At 53.4% G+C, this 19,579-nt stretch overlaps 1 gene segment (V, D, J or C); it reads right to left on the bottom strand.

Moving 5' to 3' along the window:
• Positions 1-9,018: 9,018 nt before the first annotated feature.
• LOC117885498 lies at positions 9,019-9,738 on the bottom strand. The segment is given in 2 exon segments: positions 9,019-9,518; positions 9,613-9,738. Coding segments are annotated over 2 exon segments (546 nt in total).
• Between the last annotated feature and the right edge of the window lie 9,841 nt (positions 9,739-19,579).

Raw genomic sequence — 19,579 nt, 5'->3', positions numbered from 1 at the left:
TGTTCCGATTTTATAGGACAGTCCCGATATTTGGGGCTTTTCCTTATATAGGCACCTATTACCCCCACCCCGTCCCGATTTTTCACACTTGCTATCTGGCCAGCTTATCTGAGCGGCACGGTAGGGGGGCCAGGGATGGGGGCTTGGATAAGGGGTGGAGGTTCTCGGGGGGCAGTGAGGGGACAGTTGGATAGGGCAGTTGGATAGGGCGGAGGTTCTGGGAGGCAGTCAGGGGATGGGGGACAGGGGGTTGGATAAGTGTGAGAGTCCCGGGGGGCCTGTCAGGGGGTGGGGGTGTGGATAGGGGTCAGAGGAGACTGGGAGAAGGGGGGTTGGATAGGTGGTCAGGTTCCGGGGGCAGTTAGGGGCAGGGGGTCCCGGGAGGGGGCAGTTAGGGGAAAAGGAGAAGGGGGGTTGGATGGGTCAGGGGTTCTGAGGGGAGCAGTCAGGGGGCAGGAAATGGGAGGGGTCAGAGGCCAGGCTGTTTGGGGAGGCACAGCCTTCCCTACCTGGCTCTCCATACAATTTTGCAACCCCAATGTGGCTCTTGGGCCAAAAAGTTTGCCCACCCCTGGTCTACATAATACTTAGTCCTGTCTATATTTTTTGCCGCCCCAAGCACGGCAGTCAGGCAGCCTTTGGCAGCATGCCTGCGGGCAGTCCGGGGTCACATGGATTTGGTGGCATTTCTGCGGGTGATCTGCCAGTCCTGTGGTTTTGGTGTACCCACCACCAAATTGCCACCGAAACCGTGGGACCAGCGGACCTCCCGCAGGCATACCCCCGAAGGCCGCCTGACTGCCACCCTCATAGCGACTGAAAGGCCACCCCCCGCGGCTTGCCACCCCAGGCACCCTCTTGCTGTGCTGGTGCCTGGAGCCGCCCCTGTTTCCAACTCCCAATGCCCCTTTTCAGTTTTGTCCCCAAGGTGGCGCTACTTGCTCATTGCTGCCCCCTCGCGATGAATGGGAGACGGGGACTCTGCAGCCCACCCTCTTTCTCTCGCTGTCCTCCCATATTATTATTATGAAAACCACAACATGAATATTTTAATGTGTTTTTGTACATTCCCAAAATAGTATTTCTTACCCATATGAAAACTCTTCTTTTGCCAGAAAAGCCATCTTTGGTGGAAACATTATTCAACTGAAAACAAACAAACAAACAAACAAACAAACCCATGGTGGGTTCTAATGCCAAAAGCTGAAAGATCAGTGTCTTTTTGCTAGCTGTGTCACTGACAGGGTGACACTGAGCGGAATCCCAGCATGATGAATTGAAGATGGTGGTAGACTGAACCTGAATGAATCAGGTTGTGAACATAAGAACGGCCAGACTGGGTCAGACCAAAGGTCCATCTACCGACAATGGCCAATGCCAGGTGCCCCAGAGGGAGTGAACCTAAGGCCAGGTCTACACTACCCCCCTAATTCGAACTAAGGTACGCAACTTCAGCTACGTGAATAACGTAGCTGAAGTTCGAAGTACCTTAGTTCGAATTAGTTCGAACTTACCTTGGTCCACACGCGGCAGGCAGGCTCCCCCGTCGACTCCGCGGTACTCCCCTCGGCGAGCTGGAGTACCGCAGTCGACGGCGAGCACTTCCGGGTTCGACTTATCGCGTCCAGACTAGACGCGATAAGTCGAACCCAGAAGTTCGATTTCCAGCTGTCGAACTAGCGGGTAAGTGTAGCCAAGGCCTAAGTGATCTCTCTCCTGGCATCCATCTCCACCCTCTGACAAACAGAGGCTAGGGACACCATTCCTTACCCATCCTGGCTAATAGCCATTCATGGACTGAACCTCCATGAATTTATCTAATTCTCTTTTAAACCTTGTTATAGTCCTAGCCTTCACAACCTCCTCAGGTAAGGAGTTCCACAGGTTGACTCTGCGCTGTGTGAAGAAGAACTTCCTTTTATTTGTTTTAAATCTGATGTCCGTTAATTTCATTTGGTGGCCCCTAGTTCTTATGTTATGGGAACAAGTAAATAACTTTTCCTTATTCACATTCGCCACACCACTCATGATTTTGTATACCTCTGTGATGAAGTGGGGGATTTTCTGGTTTTCGGTGCGGTTTCAATGGTTTGCATGTGGAGGGGGTGGGACTCAGTTTCCCTGGGTGTTACTGGTTTAACGAGGTGAGGGGAGAGGGAGTTTGTTTTGCAGAGGACCAGAGAGGGAACGTGGGACCCCTGCCAATGGTCTGGAGGATGGATACACCGGTGACCTGAGACCACAAACCAGAGACCCAGCTCAGGAGTCGCAGCTGGTTCTGGCCAGTGGGCGGACAATGGGCTGCAGAGTGAGGACTCGGTGACCTAACCAGCCGGTTCCAGCCAGAGGACAGAAGCGAGGAGAAGAGGCCCCAGTTTACGACCCTGTTTACCTGGAGAGAAGACAATGGACAGAGGCGGGGCTTGGGGTCAGAGATCTCAGATGCCCAGCTGGGAAGCAGGGGGGCTCAGGGCTGGAGAGGGGGTTCAGGCAGAGCCCACCTGGATGCAGGGGGGACTGAGATGTGCTGGGCTGAGAGAGGCCAGGCCTGAGGCCCTGAGAGTTTCCTGTGCTGTGTTCAACTCTCAATAAACCCTCCTGTTTTATGCTGTCTGAGAGTCACTCCGGTCTAGAGAAAAGGGTTGCATCAACCCCTTTGGGGGTGGAGGCCCCGGGGGTCCAAAGTAAGTGGACTCCCTGAGGAGGCCCACGGCAGAGACAGACGTGCTAAGGCTCCGAGAGGTGCAGCTCCAGGAGGTGGTGGGGCTTAACTCTGGGAGAGAGTGGACCCCCGAGAAGGGCTGTTGCACTGAAAGGGGCACCCCACCCAATGGACTGCACGGGGCCAAGAGTGGGCACAATCTGTGAGTCCGTGATGACCTCTATCACATCCCCCCTTACTCTCCTCTTTTCCAAGCTGAAAAGTCCTAGTCTCTTTAATCTCGCCTCATATGGGACCCGTTCCAAACCCCTAATCATTTTAGTTGCCCTTCTCTGAACCTTTTCTAATGCCAGTATATCTTTTTTGAGATGAAGAGACCACATCTGTACGCGATATTCAAGATGGGCAATAAGCTATTCTCTGTCTTATTCTCTATCCCTTTGTTAATGATTCCTAACATCCTGTTTGCTTTTTTGACTGCCTCTGCACACTGCATGGACGTCTTCAGAGAACTATCCAGGATGACCCCAAGATCTCTTTCCTGATTCATTGTAGCTAAATTAGCCCCCATCATATTGTATGTATAGTTGGAGTTATTTTTTCCAATGTGCATTACTTTACATTTATCCACATTAAATTTCATTTGCCATTTTGTTGCCCAATCACTTAGTTTTGTGTGATATTTTTGAAGTTCTTCACAGTCTGCTTTGGTCTTAACTATCTTGAGCAGTTTAGTATCATCTGCAAACTTTGCCACCTCACTGTTTACCCCTTTTTCGAGATCGTTTATGAATAAGTTGAATAGGATTGGTCCTAGGACTGACCCTTGGGGAACATCACTAGTTACCCCTCTCCATTTTGAAAATTTACCATTTATTCCTACCCTTTGTTCCATGTCTTTTAACCAGTTCTCAATCCACAAAAGGATCTTCCCTCTTATCCCATGACAACTTAATTTACATACACGCCTTTGGTGAGGGACCTTGTCAAAGGCTATCTGGAAATCTAAGTACACTATGTCCACTGGATCCCCCTTCTCCACATGTTTGTTGACCCCTTTGAAGAACTCTAATAGATTAGAAAGACATGATTTCCCTTTACAGAAACCATGTTGACTTTTGCCCAACAATTTATGTTCTTCTATGTGTCTGACAATTTTATTCTTTACTATTGTTTCAACTAGTTTGCCCGGTACTGAGGTTAGACTTACCAGTCTGTAATTGCCGGGATCACCTGTAGAGCCCTTTTTAAATATTGGCGTTACATTAGCTAACTTCCAGTCATTGGGTACAGAAGCCGATTTAAAGGACAGGTTACAAACCATAGTTAGTAGTTAGGCAATTTCACATTTGTGTTCTTTCAAAACTCTTGGGTGAATGCCATCTGGTCCCGGTGACTTGTTACTGTTGAGTTTATCAATTAATTCCAAAACCTCCTCTGGTCACACCTCAGTCTGTGACAATTCCTCAGATATGTCACCTACAAAAGCCGACTCAGGTTTGGGAATCTCCCTAACATCTCAGCCGTGAAGACTGAAGCAAAGCATTCATTTAGTTTCTCCGCAATGACTTTATTGTATTTAAGTGCTCCTTTTGTTTCTTATGTATCAGAGGGGTAGCCGTGTTAGTCTGAATCTGTAAAAAGCAACAGAGGGTCCTGTGACACCTTTAAGACTAACAGATGTATTGGAGCATAAGCTTTCGTGGGCAAGTCTGCATCTGAAAAAGCGAGGTTCTTACCCATGAAAGCTTATGCTCTCAATACTTCTGTTAGTCTCAAAGGTGCCACAGGACCCTCTGTTGCTTTTGTATCTTAATTGTCCAGGGGCCCACTGGTTGTTTAGCAGGCTTCCTGCTTCTGATGTACTTAAAAAACATTTTGTTATTACCTTTGGAGTTTTTGGCTAGCCATTCTTCAAACTCCTTTTTGGCTTTTCTTATTACATCTTTACACTTATTTTGGCAGTGTTTATGCTCCTTTCTATTTACCTCACTAGGATTTGACTTCCACTTTTTAAAAGATGCCTTTTTATCTCCCACTGCTTCTTTTACATGGTTGTTAAGCCATGGTGGCTCTTTTTTAGTTCTTTTACTGTGTTTTTTAATTTAGGGGTATACATTTAAGTTGGGCCTCTATTATGGTGTCTTTAAAAAGCGTCCATGCAGCTTACAGGAATTTCACTTTAGCCACTGTACCTTCTAATTTCTGTTTAACAAACTGCCTCATTTTTGCATAGTTCCCCTTTCTGAAGTTAAATGTCACAGTGTTGGGCTGTTGAGGTGTTCTTCCCACCACAGGAATGTTAAAAGTTATTATATTATGGTCACTATTTCCAAGACGTCCTGTTATAGTTACCTCTTGGACCAGCTCCTGTGCTCCACTCAGGACTAAATCGAGAATTGCCTCTCCCCTTGTGGGTTCCTGTACCAGCCATGGCTGCCTCTAGGCACCAGCAAACCAAACACGTGCTTGGGGCGGCACATTTTCACGGGCGGCATTCTGGCCTTTTTTTTTTTGCTTCAGGCAGCAAAAGCCTAGAGCCGGCCCTGGCAGAAGCAGCGTGTTGTGCGCAGGGGACCCCCTGGGGCCGCTGCAGTTCACACTGCGGGGGAGCAGCATCCACACCTTGTGACTGGGCCGAGCAGGCTCCGAGTGGGGGACACTCGGGCTAGGGGCTGCCCTGTGGGGCACACGGAGCCACCTGCAGATGCCGCAGTGTGGCTGCCCCCCACTGCCACAGCAGGGGCTGGGTGAAGCGGCCCAAGCTGCCCAGGGACCAGGACTGGTTCTAGGCACCAGCAAAACAAGCACGAGCTTGGGGCGGCACATTTCCAGGGGTGGCATTCCAGCCATTCTCTTCCCAGGAGTTGAGGCTTTCGGGTATTGCAAGGAAAAGAGCACCGGCCCGTGCGCTTACTCGAGATTCACGGGGTTTACTGTACAATTGCCCGCTAGAAAAGAGAAGCTGGGTGCATGGAAAGCTAGAAGGAGCTCAGGTGCTGGGAACAGAGCCTGGGGCTGGACCAGACAAACTTCTGCAGGGTCTAGTTCTCTTTAAGATCTTGCCATCCTTACTAATGGGACTGACCCCACTGGCTCCGGTGGAACAATTTGTGGGGTAAGGATTACTCAGGCTAGGAAGGGTTTGCAGGGCCACTCTCAAAATCCCAATGGAGCTGAAATCAAGAACCTCTCCGAGCGTAGACCTCACTGTCTCCAATCAGGTTTGCCTCTCTGGGCTCAAATCCATGTAGGGTTTAAACAGAAATCGGTACTGTTTCCAAGCTAACCAGTTTGCATCACACTCAGAAACCCTCAGTCCTGAATTTCGGGGGTGTGCAAGGGGCCAGCACATCTGGGAAGAGGAGAGCACATAGGGGCTAGCACAGACGTGTCAGCCAATGCAGGGTCCCTTCTCTGGGCTGTCTTGTAACCGCACTGGTTTATAATGTAAGAACGCAGTAAGGCACCTGAGGGGAGTGATCAAATACCTGGTTTATGGATCTCCAGAGTGAAGTTCAGCATGACAGTTAGCAGGACCGGCTCTAGGCACCAGCAAACCAAGCAGGTGCTTGGGGTGGCACAATTCCAGGGGCGGCACTCCGGGAGGTTTTAGGTTTTGTTTTGTTTTGGTTTTGGTTTTTCGCTTGGGGTGGCAAAAAGCCAGCCCTGCATGTCCCAACTCCTTGTTTCCTCCCAGAGTAGCATTTATTAAACACAAGCTACTTCACACCTCAAACCAGGGACAGTGTCACGGTAATCGGGGAATGGGACACAAGGCCGAACGGGGGACGGGGGGAGGATTGATGAAGATTGGTAGGCTTTGGCAGGTTGAGAGGAAGTTGTGGACAGGACACCTTTCTGACATTTTTGGGTCATGGTGAAGGAAATGCCATTGCATGGCTAGTGAACAGACTCTAAATTAAACACCGCCTCGTGCCAACATTTCTGCTGCTGTATTTAGAACATTCCCCTGATTATCTAGGAATTGTTTTCCCCTCACTCGCCAGTTCAGTTTCCACCCTGGCAGCTATCTGCACACGAGCTCCCTGTGTGATTTCCCTTTAGTTCTCTGTAAGGGCTGCCCCCTCCCGATCAATGCGATTCATGGGCCTTCAGGCGGCTGGGTTTTGTATGAAGAGTGAGAAGTTCCCCTTGCTGTGTCTCTCGCACAGTAATACACGGCAGTGTCCTCGGCTTTCAGGCTGGTCTTTTGCAAATAGAAATTGGAGCTGTCCTTGGAGGCTGTGAATCGCCCCTGGTTTGTTGGGTAGTTGCTGTTGTCAGACAGAGAATAATAGTAAATCAGCCACTCCAGCCCCTTCCCAGGAGCCTGCCGGATCCAATACATGTTGCCCATCCTGCTAACCCCACTCACTGCACATTGCAGCCGATGGGACTCTCTGGGCTTTTTCACCGCTGTCCCTGACTGGGTCAGTACCACTTGCGAGCGGGCACCTGGGGCGGGGATGAAAAATGGGAGATTGCACATTAAAAATAATATTAGACAAAAGAATGGGCAATGGGGGGAAGGAGCGAACCCAAACCCAACTCACAGGAGAGCGCGGCCAGTGCAAGGACCAGCTGTACCAGGGACAACGCAGCCATGGAGCGGTTTGGGAGCCGAGCTCAGATGGGTCTGCAGGGCTGCCCAGAGGATTCAGGGGGCCTGGGGCAAAGCAATTTCGGGGGCTCCTTCCATAAAAAAAAGTTGCAATACTCTAGTAACATGTATCTGGAAATGTAAAAAATAACCAGTGAAATACATTCAAAAATTATTTTTTAATAATTTGAAAATACATGAAATGCATTATATAAAAACATTAAATTCTTTAATGGTATGATACATTTGCAATTACATAATTGGCTGTCTCTGGGTGTTGGTGATGGTTGGTGCCAATGGGCTGTCGCTGCCTGGGGGTGGTGCTGCTGTTGCCCAGGGCTGGGTGGGGAGCTGGGCTCTGGGTCGGGGGGTGCCCGGCTTAAAGGGGCTGGGCTCAGAGCTGGGGGTCAGGGATGTGGGGGAATGGGGTTGGGGGGTGCCCAGCTCAGAGGGACTGGGCTTGGAGCTGGGGGTTAGGGCTGTGGGGAGGATGGGGTCAGAGGGTGCTCGGCTTAGAGGGGCTGGGTTCAGAGCTGGAGGTCAGGGCTATAGGGGATGGGGTCGGGGGGTGTCCGGCTCAGAGGGGCTGGGCTCAGAGCTGGAGGTCAGGGCTGTGGGGGATGGGGTCGGAGGGTGCCCGGCTCAGAGGGGCTGGGCTCAGAGCTGGGGGTCAGGGCTATAGGGGATGGGGTCGGGGGGTGTCCAGCTCAGAGGGGCTGGGCTCGGAGCTGGGGGTCAGGGCTGTAGGGGATGGGGTCGGGGGGTGTCCAGCTCAGAGGGGCTTACCATGCTGCTTACCCCCGCCTCCCCCATCCCCTGGTGCCTCGGCGCGTCCAGGAGCGGCCCTGGACAGCACTGCAGTGGCGTGGCTCCAGTGGGGCCTGAGCTCCTGCCGCTGGGCCACAGCTTGCAGTCCCACCCCCTTACCTCTCGGCTCTGAGTGGGAGGAGCTGGGGCCCGCCTGATCCAAGGCGCTGCAGCGCTGTCCAGGGCCGCTCCTGGTTGCGGTGCGCCAAAGCCAGGGGATGGGGGAAGGCGGAGGTGGGGGGACCCTCCGACATTCTCGTGGGGGCCTCTGCCCCACTTGCCCCCCACTGCCCCTGGGTGGCCCTGGCAGAGAGAGGCACAGATTTAGAAAGGAAACTCCCACCCTTATTTGCATGTCCTGCTTCTTATAAGAGACACAAACCCTCTCCCTGAATGCTCGGAGTTATTTGGCCGGGGGCTATAAGAGAGGGAGTCAGACTGGCGCTAACTCTGTGTCTGGGCAGCGCCCAGTGAGTGCGGGGCCATCTGACCAGACTGCTGCACAAAGAGCTCCCTTGAAATCCCTCACATCCCTCCAGATTTAAGGGCTAATCTACAGTCTGTTCAAGGGAATAGAAGGACTAGTGACTTCAGCGGAGTTTGGATCAGGTCTTTGGGGAGAAGGCTATTTGGTTAGCAAGCAGGGCAGCATCGTGTGGAAATCTGTTTTGTATTGATTCCAGAGGGGTTTGGAACCCGAGGTGAGCTATCAGAATGTATTAGATCTGCAGTGGTAGTGGGTGAGTTTTCAAAGGAATTTAAGACCATTAGTGCCCAGTTCCCAACAAATTGCAATAGGATTTTTAACACCCAGCACAATTAGGCACCTTGGAAAATCCAAGTCCTGGTTATTACACCTAGAACAGTTGATCCCCAAATAGTCCTCTGCTGAGCTGTGCATTTTTACTTCAGTGTCTGATAAGTGCCACATTGAAACATGTTAAAGTCAAGGACTTATGATCATGTATGGATATAGTGATCTGAAATCTGAGGACTGATTTGTTTTTTGCTCTCGTTGTAGATCCCGTTCCTGTGCCCAGGGCTGGATTGTTTGTGGAAGTGCTGCCCCCGCGCGGCGCATGGAAGAAGGGCAGTTCTGCCACTCGGGTTTTTGTATTAGCAGTATCTGGATTCCCCTCACTGTGTGTCTTGCACAGTAATACCGGGCGGTGTCTTCGGGTTTCAGGCCGGTCATCTGCAGGTACAACAGGCTGTTGGGGTCATCTCTGGAGACCGTGAATCGCCCTTTTACCGAGTCACTGTAGTATATGCTGGTGCTGTAAATGTAGGCGATCCACTCCAGTCCTTTCCCGGGAGCCTGACGGACCCAGCCCATGTAGTAGCTGGTGAAGGTGAACCCGGAGGCTTTGCAGGAGAGGCGGAGAGAGTCTCCGGGCTTTTTCACATCCCCTCCGGACTCCACCAGCTGCACCTGGGACTGGGCACCTGAGAATAAAGATGAATTATGGGGAACATGAGTATCTAGGGCAGCAGGATAACAATCTGCTGACTATCCAACACATGGAGAGGGAGAAAATACCTTCAAACACTGCTGCAATGAGAACGAGATACAACCAAAGTCTCATTGTCCCTGTGTTTGGAGAGGAGAGTTCTCAGGGGCGTTGTCTGGTGACTGCCCAGAGACAGAGGCTGCGGATTGTCTGTCCGGGTGTAGCCGTGCAAGTGAGAGAGTCAGATTTAAACAGGAAACTCTCACTGCTATTTGCATATTCTGCTCCTTATAAGACACATTCATTATTTCCTAGAATGAACTCAGTTTCTTTGTGTGGCTGATGAGGGCATGTCTACACTACAAAATTAGGTCAATTTATTTAAATTGACTTTAAGCATCCGATTTAACAAACCCGATTTTGCAGCTCCCCACTAGGTGGCTGTGGTGGACGGAGCACATCCTCACTGCCAGGGGTTGGATCGACTCAGGAGGGATGCACTGTGGGTAGCTATCCCATGGTCCCTGCAGCAGACTGGAATTCTGGGCTTGGGTCCCAGTGCCCATGAGGGTGGTTATGGGTGCATGTCATCAGCCTCCATGTCTGTGGCTCAGAACCAGAGTAGCTGTTCGCCAGCCTCGTCCTGGGGTATGCTTGTCTAAGCTCCTTTACTTTCACGCAGCATTGCTGTGTGTCCCTGGTGTAGCCTTTATCCACCATGCCCTGTGGGATTTTGGCATAGATATCAGCGTTTCTTTGGCTGGGTCAGAGCTCTGCCCATACAAACTCTTCCCTCCACACAGCAATCAGATCTCGTGTAGCCCTCTCCATGAATCTAAACTCTAAATGTAACCCTATTAGTAATCTCAAACCTTAACTCTAACTCTAAATCTAGAGCGAATCTTAATTCTACATTTAATTTATGGTGGGATCAGGGGAGTATTGGACCCTGTCTTATTCAGTGGGAGCCGCACCTGTAAGAAACAGCTTCTGTAAAAAGATGCTACTTTATTTGTACATGCTTGAAAACTGTTACCATATTTCTATGCCACTATCTCAATCCTATGCCATTCTCTCAATCATTAAGATTTTGAATAGAAACATATCCAGAACTGATCCCTGGAGAATCCCACTTGTTATGCCCATCTGATTTATCATTATATCCATCTAGGTTTCATTTCCATAGTTTGTTTATGAGAAGGTCATGGAAGACCAGGGCCAGTGCTACCATTTAGGCCAACTAGGCGGTTGCCTATGGCGCCAAGATTTGGGGGTGCCAAAAAGCGGCGCCTCCAATTTTTTTTTAAACAGCGGCTGCTGCACCGGGAGGGAGAGGGAGTCTGAGCCGCTGCCGGCAGCCCAGGGGTTCCCCTGGGTCAGAGCTGCCGCACGGATCCCCGGGCCAGGGGATGGGGAGCTGCCGCTGGGGGGGACACCTCAGGGCAGGGCGGGAGATGCCGCAAGTGGGGGGCACATCAGGGTGGAGGGGGGCGGGGAACTTCTGCAGGGCTGGGGGGAGGGGGCGCAAGGTGGAAGTTTCGCCTTCCTTGCACCAGCCCTGTGGAAGACAGTATCAAAAGCCTTACTAAAGGCAAGATATACCACATGTACTGCTTGTAGGCTGGTTACACTGTTAAAGAAAGCTATCGGGTTGGTTTTACATGTGAGACTGCTTGAAATACCTTTTTTAGCAAAGTTGGACCTTTCTCTGCTGCGGGTAGCACGGTCCTACAGGTAGCACCGGTCACAGGGACGAATCTGTGGCAGTCTGGCGGGCAGCGGTGGCAGGGAGGGTTCTGCGGTGGCCAGGAGGACACCGGAGGGATGGAGCGTTCTGCAGCAGCCCGGCGGTCCCTGGAGGGAGGGATGGTTCCACGGCGGCCTGGCGGGCAACAGAGGAAGGGAGGGAGGATTCTGCAGCAGCTCGGCGGGCACTGGAAGGAGGGAGGGAGGGTTCTGTGGTGGCCTAACAGGAAGTGGAGGGATGGAAGGTTCTACAGCAGCCTGGCAGGCACCGGAGGCAGGGAGGGTCCTCCGGCAGCCAGGCGGGCACCGGAGGCTCGGAGGGTTCTGCGGCAGCCCATGGGCACCAGAGGGAGGCAGGGTTCTGTGGCGGCCCGGCGGGCACCCGAAGGAGGGAGGGTTCTGCTGCGGCACGGTGGGGAGCGATGGCAGGGATGGTTCTGTGGCAGCCCGGCAGGCAGCAGTGGCAGGGACGGTTCTGCGGCAGCCCGGAGGGCACCGGAGGGAGTGAGGGTTGTGCGGCACCCTGGCGAGTACCGGAGGGAGGCAGGTTTCTGCAGTGGCCTGGCGGACACCGGAAGGAGGGAGGGTTCTGCGGCAGACTGGTGGGCAGCGGAGGCAGGGGCGGTTCTGCGGCGGCCCAGAGGGCACCGGAAGGAGGGAGGGTTTTGCGGCGGCCCGGCAGGCAGCGGAGGGAGGTAGGATTCTGCGGCAGCCTGGCGGGCAGCGGTCGCAGGGACGGTTCTGCGGTGGCCCGGTGGGCAGCGGTTGCAGGGACAGTTCTGCGGCGGCCCGGAGGGCACAGGAGGGATGGAGAGTTCTGCAGTGGCATGGTGGGCAGCGGTTGCAGGGATGGTTCTGCCGTGGCCTAGCGGGCAGCGGTCGCAGATACGGTTCTGCCGCGGCCTAGAGGGCAGCGGTCGCAGATACAGTTCTGCGGTGGCCCGGCGGGTAGCAGTGGCAAGGACGGTTCTGCTGTGGTATGGAGGACGGCAGTGGCAGGGACGGTTCTGCAGAGGCCCGGCGGGCACCTGAGGCAGGGAGGGTTCCGCGGCTGCCTGACGGGCAGCGGAGGCAGGGGCGGTTTTGCTGCACCCGGGCAGGCACCGTAGGGAGGGATGGTTCTGCGGCGAGCCGGCGGGCACCGGAAGGAGGGAGTGTTTTGCGGCGGCCCACCAGGCAGTGGAGGGAGATAGGATTCTGCGGCGGCCTGTCGGGCCGCGGTGGCAGGGACGGTTCTGCGGCGGCCTGGCGGGCAGTGGTTTCAGGGATGGTTCTGCAGCGGCCCGGAGGGCAGTGGTGGCAGGGAGGGTTCTGCGGCAGCCCAGAGGGCACCAGAGGGAGTGAGGGCTCTGCGCCAGCCTGGCGGGCACCGATGGGAGTGAGGGTTGTGCAGCACCCTGGCGAGTACCGGAGGGAGGCAGGTTTCTGCAGCGGCCCGGCGGACACCGGAAGGAGGGAGGGTTCTGCAGTGGCCCGGCAGTGAGCGATGACAGGGACGGTTCTGCGGCGGCACGGAGAGCACCGGAGGGAGGGACGGTTCTGCGGCAGGCCGGCGGGCACCGGAAGGAGAGAGGGTTTTGCGGTGGCCTGGCAGGCAGCGGAAGGAGGAAGGATTCTGCGGCGGCCCACCGGGCAGCGGTCACAGGGATGGTTCTGAGGTGGCCCGGCGGGCAGCGGTGGCAGGGATGGTTCTGCATCGGTCGGGAGGGCAGCGGAAGGACGGTGGGTTCTGCAGTGGTGTGGCGGGCAGCGGAGGCAGGGGCGATTCTGCGGCGGCCTTGAGGCACAGGAGGGAGGGAGGGTTCTGCCTTGGCATGGTGGGCAGTAGTTGCAGGGACAGTTCTGCCACGGCCTGGCGGGCAGCGGTCGCAGGTACGGTTCTGCTGTGGCCCGGCGGGCTGCAGTGGCAAGGATGGTTCTGCTGCAGTACAGAGGACAGCAATGGCAGGGACGGTTGTGCAGTGGCCCGGAGGGCAGCGGAGGGAGGGATCGGGGTTCTGCGGGAGCCCGGCGGACAGTGGAGGCAGGAAGGGTTCTGCGGCGGCCCGGAGGTCACCGGTGGGAGGGAGGTTTCTGCGGTTGCCCGGAGGGCTGCGGAAGAAAGGAGGATTCTGCGCAGCCCGGAGGGCACTGGAGGGAGGGAGGGTCCTGCGGCAGCCCGGCGGACATCAGGGGTAGGGAGGGTTCCCAGCAGCCCAGTGTGTACCAGAGGGATAGAGTGATGGTTCTTCGGTGGCCCGGTGGGCACCGGAGGGAGGCAGGGAGGGTTCTGCGGCATCCCGGCATACAATGGAGGTAGGGAGGGAGAATTCTGCAGCAGCCCGGTGGGCACCGGAGGGAGACATGGAGGGTTCTGTGACGGCCCGTTGGGCAGCGGAGGCAGGGAGGGTTTTGCGGCAGCCCGGAGGGCACTGGAGGGAGGATTCTGCAGCGGCCTGGTGGGCACTGGAGGGAGGGAGGGTTCTGCAGCAGCCCAGTGGGCAGCGGAGGCAGGGATGGTTCCGCGTCGGCCCAGTTGGTAGCGGAAGGAGGGAGGATTCTGCGCAGCCCAGCGGGCAGCGGTGGCAGGGACGGTTCTGCGGTGGCCTGGAGGGCACCGGAGGGAGGGAGGGCTCTGTGGCAGCACCGCGGGCACCGGAAAGAGGGCGGGAGGGTTCTGCGGTGGCCTGGCAGACACCGGAGGCAGGGAGGGTTCTGCAGTGGCCCGGCGGCCAGCGGAGGGAGGGAGGGAAGGAGGGTTCTGCAGCAGCCCGGCAGGCACATGAGGGACGGAGTGAGGGTTCTGCGGCAGCCCTGTGGGTAGTGGAGGCAGGCAGGGAGGGTTCTGCAGTGGCCCGGCATGCAGGGGTGGCAGGGACGGGTCACTGCACAGACCCAGGGGCTGTGGATTATGTCTCCAGGTGCAGCCTGGGCAGAGAGACACACAGATTTAAACAGGAAACTGTCTCCCTCATTTGCATGTCCCTGAGTTATAAGAGACACAAACTCCTGCTGCCAGTGATCTGACTGACTCGCCCTAGGGCTCCGGGTGCGAGAGTCAGACTGTCCCATCCCGTGTGTCTGTGCAGCGCCGGGCACAGGGCACTGGGATCCTCATTAGACTTTCGGACACCTATTAATTTCATCTGGTGACCCCTGGTTTGTGTATTTGGGGAAAGGGTAAATAACTACTTTACTGCTTCAACCCAAAAGGCTGCGGGTTCTCAGTGCCAGATCTGGGGATTGAGGGGTTTTAAGCTGGGAAGATGAGTAGCCGCATTTGTATCTCCTCCTTTTCTTAAGGGACTCGGGAATTCAACTGCGAATGGACTCCAGATCCCAGCCCCGAGCTCACGGAGGAGAGTGACGGACTAGAGAGTCTAGCAAGGACTGTGTGACTGTGTCTTTAACACGTTCCCTGATACTTGATCAAGCCCTGGTAAATTCACATATCATCCTTAGGTCTGGCTCCTTCAAAGCTCTCGTGTTAAATATCCCCCTGCACGTTGCCTCTCTTAGTTAGCGGCCTAACTTCTGCAGAAATGGGATGAAGGAAGGAAAATAAGTTACATATTGACACCGTTGTGAGACAGGGTGTGTCCTGCCCAGATGTAATCTTGAATTTGATTTCAGTTTAAACGGATTTATTGAAAAACAGATCCGCAGAACGACTGTCTAACACATGAATTAACCAGACAGTAGTGGTGATAATTTACTGTGTGCTCAGAAAACCAGGCAGTTCTTAAAACGAGACGCTCTCTGTAGAGGGGGTATTTTATTATCAATGGGCACGTGCAAGAAACTTGGAGTTTGAAAAAAGATGACTCTACTAGATTCTGTATAGGGAATTTCTACGCTCTGCCTGTGAATTTAGGATTAGTGACCCCTTAGCCCCCCTCCTGCAGAACATGGCATTGGATGTTCAGGAACCCCAGTCGCTTTGCAAATGAAGCAGCGTGTTCAAGAAACACAATTCAGTCTTCGTCGGGTGTGTGCAAACTGTGGCAAAACCACGGTGTAAAAAAGTCGAGTTCAATCAGGTTCCACCTTGGCTCTATGGCTCCTGCTTCCTGCCTGTCTTGTCCAGCTTGGTTTGCCGGCAAGGCAGGTGGAAGGACAGACAGCTAAGTGTGAATAACACTTCTCAGAAGGAATCTGTTTCTGCACCACGAGGAAATGTAGAAGGGAGGGGGTCTGGGTTCTGTCGGAACCGTGGGTCTTTGATAATCACAGTGAATGTTCAGAGACTGAAGCCGGATAAAGCACAGGGGACTTTATACTCTGTTCCTCTCTGTCTGACTGCTCTGTTCTGGCAGTGACTGGGGTCACGGAGAGGGCAGGGGATTCGCGCTGGAGGTTTCTGATTGCTGTGTCTCTTGCACAGTAATACCGGGCGGTGTCTTCGGCTCTCAGGCTGTTCATTTGCAGATACGCCGAGCTGCTGGACTCATCCCTGGAGATGGTGAATCGCCCTTTCACGGAATCACTGTAATATGCTGCTAAATTATTAGCAGGCTCAAGTATCTCTGCGACCCACTCCAGTCCTTTCCCCGGCGCCTGACGGGCCCAGTTCATCCAGGAGCTGCTGAAGGTGAATCCGGAGGCTTTGCAGGAGAGGCGGAGAGATCCCCCCGGTGTTTGAATCCCCCCTCCGGACTCCACCAGCTGCACCTGTGACTGGACACCTGGAAAGACAGAAGGAGAATCACATTCACCCCCGGCCTGGCTCAGAGCCCGTTGGAAGCAGCAGAAAGGTTCCCAGTGATGTCACTGCGCTTTGGGTCAGGGTAGGAATGTGCAGCATCCCCTGGTGTCTCCAGTCCATGTAGCGGGGAAGGGGATAAAATTACCTCTAAGGGGCGCTAGAAAGAAAGCGAGGGGGGGCCACAGTCTCATGTTGCTGACGCTGGAGGGTTTCTGGTGGGAACTGCACAGACACCCGGACTTGCCCCTCCTCCCTTCTCACCCGGCGGGTCCCGGAGATCACAGGGTTTCTATAGCGCGCCGAGGCACTGAATTTGCATCTCCTGCTCTTTATAAGACACATCTTGGACCTGAGCCCTGAAAAAACTCAGCCTCCCGGAGGTGGGTGTGGTGGAAAAGGGTTATCTGGGTAATGGAGAAGAGAAAGAACTCCACTCACAGAATCATTTCTGCAGTGGTTGCTACAATTTTTGGAGAGAAAATTCCCTATTGATTGTTCACCTTCCACTAACTCCTGTCTGCTTGTCCCGCTGCTCTTCTGGGACCCGTGGAGCAGTGTGACCTGTTGGGGGACATGAGCCTGGGACTTGAGAATCTGGCGGTTTGTTCCTGGCTCTGCTACTCGTACGATGGGTAACCTTGGACAAGAGATTTACACTCTCTCTGCCTCAATTTGTATGACTCTAAAATGGAGGAAATGATATTGACTCTCTGTAGCGAGGCGGTTGGATAACCCACAGCCCCACTGAGGGCCGAACCTCCCCTAACACCAATGTGGGCGGAGCCATTGGGTCCGGTGCCCGCCCCTCAGAGGTCATGGCGCTGACCCGGAAGTATAAAAGCCCGCCTGCAGAGCTCAGTGGAGGACAGGCCGGTGGGGAGAGCAGACGTCTGTGGCCGAGCTCCCACTTGGGAGACGGCAGCAGGCCGCAACCGTCCTGAGGCCGCAGCAGGCCAGCCGAGCCTATCTCTCGCCCGTTACCCCAAGGAGGACTGGCTGAGCCTGCCCCTTTCCAGCTATCCTGAGTAGGAGCCGAGCCTGCCCTTCGCTACCTACCCAGAGGAACCGATGCTGGTGGAGAGCACCGAGGACACTAGGACGGCCCAGGTACCCTACGAGGGGGAGTGTGGAAGTAGCCCGGGGGCAGCCGACCCCAGTCCGGCTGCAGCACTGCCAGAGCCGATGTCAGTGTGTTGTGGCCAGGATCCCCACTGACAGCAGCGGGTTTCCGCCGCTGCTAGGGCCCCGGGCTGGGACGCAGTGGAGCGGGAGACTCTTGGGTGCCCTTGGGTGGCAGACTCCCCCTTTCCCTGGCCTAGAGAGGCTGCGACCTCTCGCTCATTGATTCAGTCTCTGCTTAAGGGCCTGGGTCCCTGAATATTTGATTGCTGCCCCGCCCTGACCTAGGGCCTGGGCTGCTACAAACCCTGCTTAAGGGCCTGAGCCTCTAACTGTGTGTTTGCTGTCCCACACTACCGTTGGACCAGGACTGACAGCGGATCAGAGCGAGGTGGTGGGATACCCCACAGCCCCGCTGAGGGCCGAACCTCTGCTGAGACCTCTACACCCTCCTTTGTCGGGGCTTTGAGATCTAGGCATGCAAACCACTATGGAACAGCTCGGTGTTGTTAGCTCAGCTAGAAGAATTAGAGAAAGTTTACTGAACTCCTTCCAGCAATGCTGGACTAGAAGACAGAATTAGTATTTATTATTATTCTACCAGCACCTTAACATTAGTGGGGATTTGGGGGTCAGGATCCCCTCTGTTGCTGTGAGAGTGGAAGCCCCAGAGGTGCCAGGGTGCGCGGCGCTGCTCAGTCAGGCAGTGAGTGTAACACTGGTCTACAATTTTTGAGAAGTCGTCTGCTTCAGAGATAAAATGTGCTATTTATTATGTATTTTGATGTGCTGAATTCAAATATGACAATTAAAACAACTGATTGGCTACTGTTTCTAAGATATTTAAGTTTTTACATTTTATGTCTATGTATATTGTGTAGATAGTAGAGTTTTAATCATAAATTGTAAACCTAGGTCTTTTCATGTGTTTATGGTTGCTTTACGTGATAATAGTTCACCTGTCCTGTTTATGTAACACTTTAAAAATCAGCAAAAGGGTTATATAAATAAAATTTATTATGAAATAAAAGGCAAAAAACTATTATGTACATAGTGCAGTCCTATTCAATGTCTACTCGGCACTTCTTGGCTTGTCTCTTGTATTCATTAAGTGGAGCATCTCTTGTCACTGTCCAGCAATAGTCTGCAAGCATTGATGGGCTCCATTTGCCCTGATAGCGTTTCTCCATTGTTGCAATGTCCTGGTGAAATCGCTCGCCGTGCTCGTCGCTCACTGCTCCGCAGTTCGGTGGAAAAAAGTCTAGATGAGATTGCAAAAAATGTATCTTTAGTGACATGTTGCAACCAAGGCTTTTGTATGCCTTGAGGAGGTTTTCCACCAACAACCTGTAGTTGTCTGCCTTGCTGTTTCCGAGAAAATTTATTGCCACTAACTGGAAGCTTTCCATGCCGTCTTTTCTTTGCCACGCAGTTCATGGTCAAATGCATCATCTCGAAGAAGTTCACGAATCTGAGGACCAACAAAGACAACTTCCTTTATCTTAGCTTCACTTAACCTTGGAAATTTTCCATGGAGGTACTTGAAAGCTGCTTGTGTTTTGTCATTGGCCTTGACAAAGTTCTTCATCAGACCCAGCTTGATGTGTAAGGGTGGTAACAAAATCTTCCTTGATTCAACAAGTGGTGGATGCGGAACACTTTTCCTCCCAGGCTCCAATGACTGTCGGAGTAGCCAACCTTTCTTGATGTAGTGGGAATCTCTTGCACGACTATCCTATTCACAGAGAAAACAGCAGAACTTTGTGTATCCAGTCTGCAGACCAAGCAAGAGAGCAACAACCTTCAAATCACCACAAAGCTGCCACTGATGTTGGTCATAGTTTATGCACCTCAAAAGTTGTTTCATGCTGTCATAGGTTTCCCTCATATGGACTGCAAGACCAACTGGAATTGATGGCAAAACATTGCCATTATGCAGTAAAACAGCTTTAAGTCTCATCTTCGATGAATCAATGAACAGTCTCCACTCATCTGGATCGTGAACGATGTTGAGGGCTGCCATCACACCATCGATGTTGTTGCAGGCTACAAGATCACCTTCCATGAAGAAGAATGGGACAAGATCCTTTGGATGGTCACGGAACATGGAAACCCTAACATCACCTGCCAGGAGAGTCCACTGCTGTAGTCTGGAGCCCAACAGCTCTGCCTTACTCTTGGGTAGTTCCAAATCCCTGACAAGGTCATTCAGTTCACCTTGTGTTATGAGGTGTGGTTCAGAGGAGGAGGATGGGAGAAAATGTGGGTCCTGTGACATTGATAGTTCAGGACCAGAAGTTTCATCCTCTTCCTCGTCTGACTCAAGTGAGAATGATTCTGGTGCATCAGGAACCGGCAGTCCTTCTCCATGGGGTACTGGGCGTATAGCTGATGGAATGTTTAGATAATGCACAGTCCACTTTTTCTTCTTTGATGCACCTTTACCAACTGGAGGCACCATGCAGAAGTAACAATTGCTGGTATGATCTGTTGGCGCTCTCCATATC

This window comes from Trachemys scripta, chromosome 12 (assembly GCF_013100865.1).
Source record: "Trachemys scripta elegans isolate TJP31775 chromosome 12, CAS_Tse_1.0, whole genome shotgun sequence".
NCBI classification, from domain to species: Eukaryota; Metazoa; Chordata; order Testudines; family Emydidae; genus Trachemys; species Trachemys scripta.
This window is presented reverse-complemented; position numbering and strand designations above follow the sequence as displayed.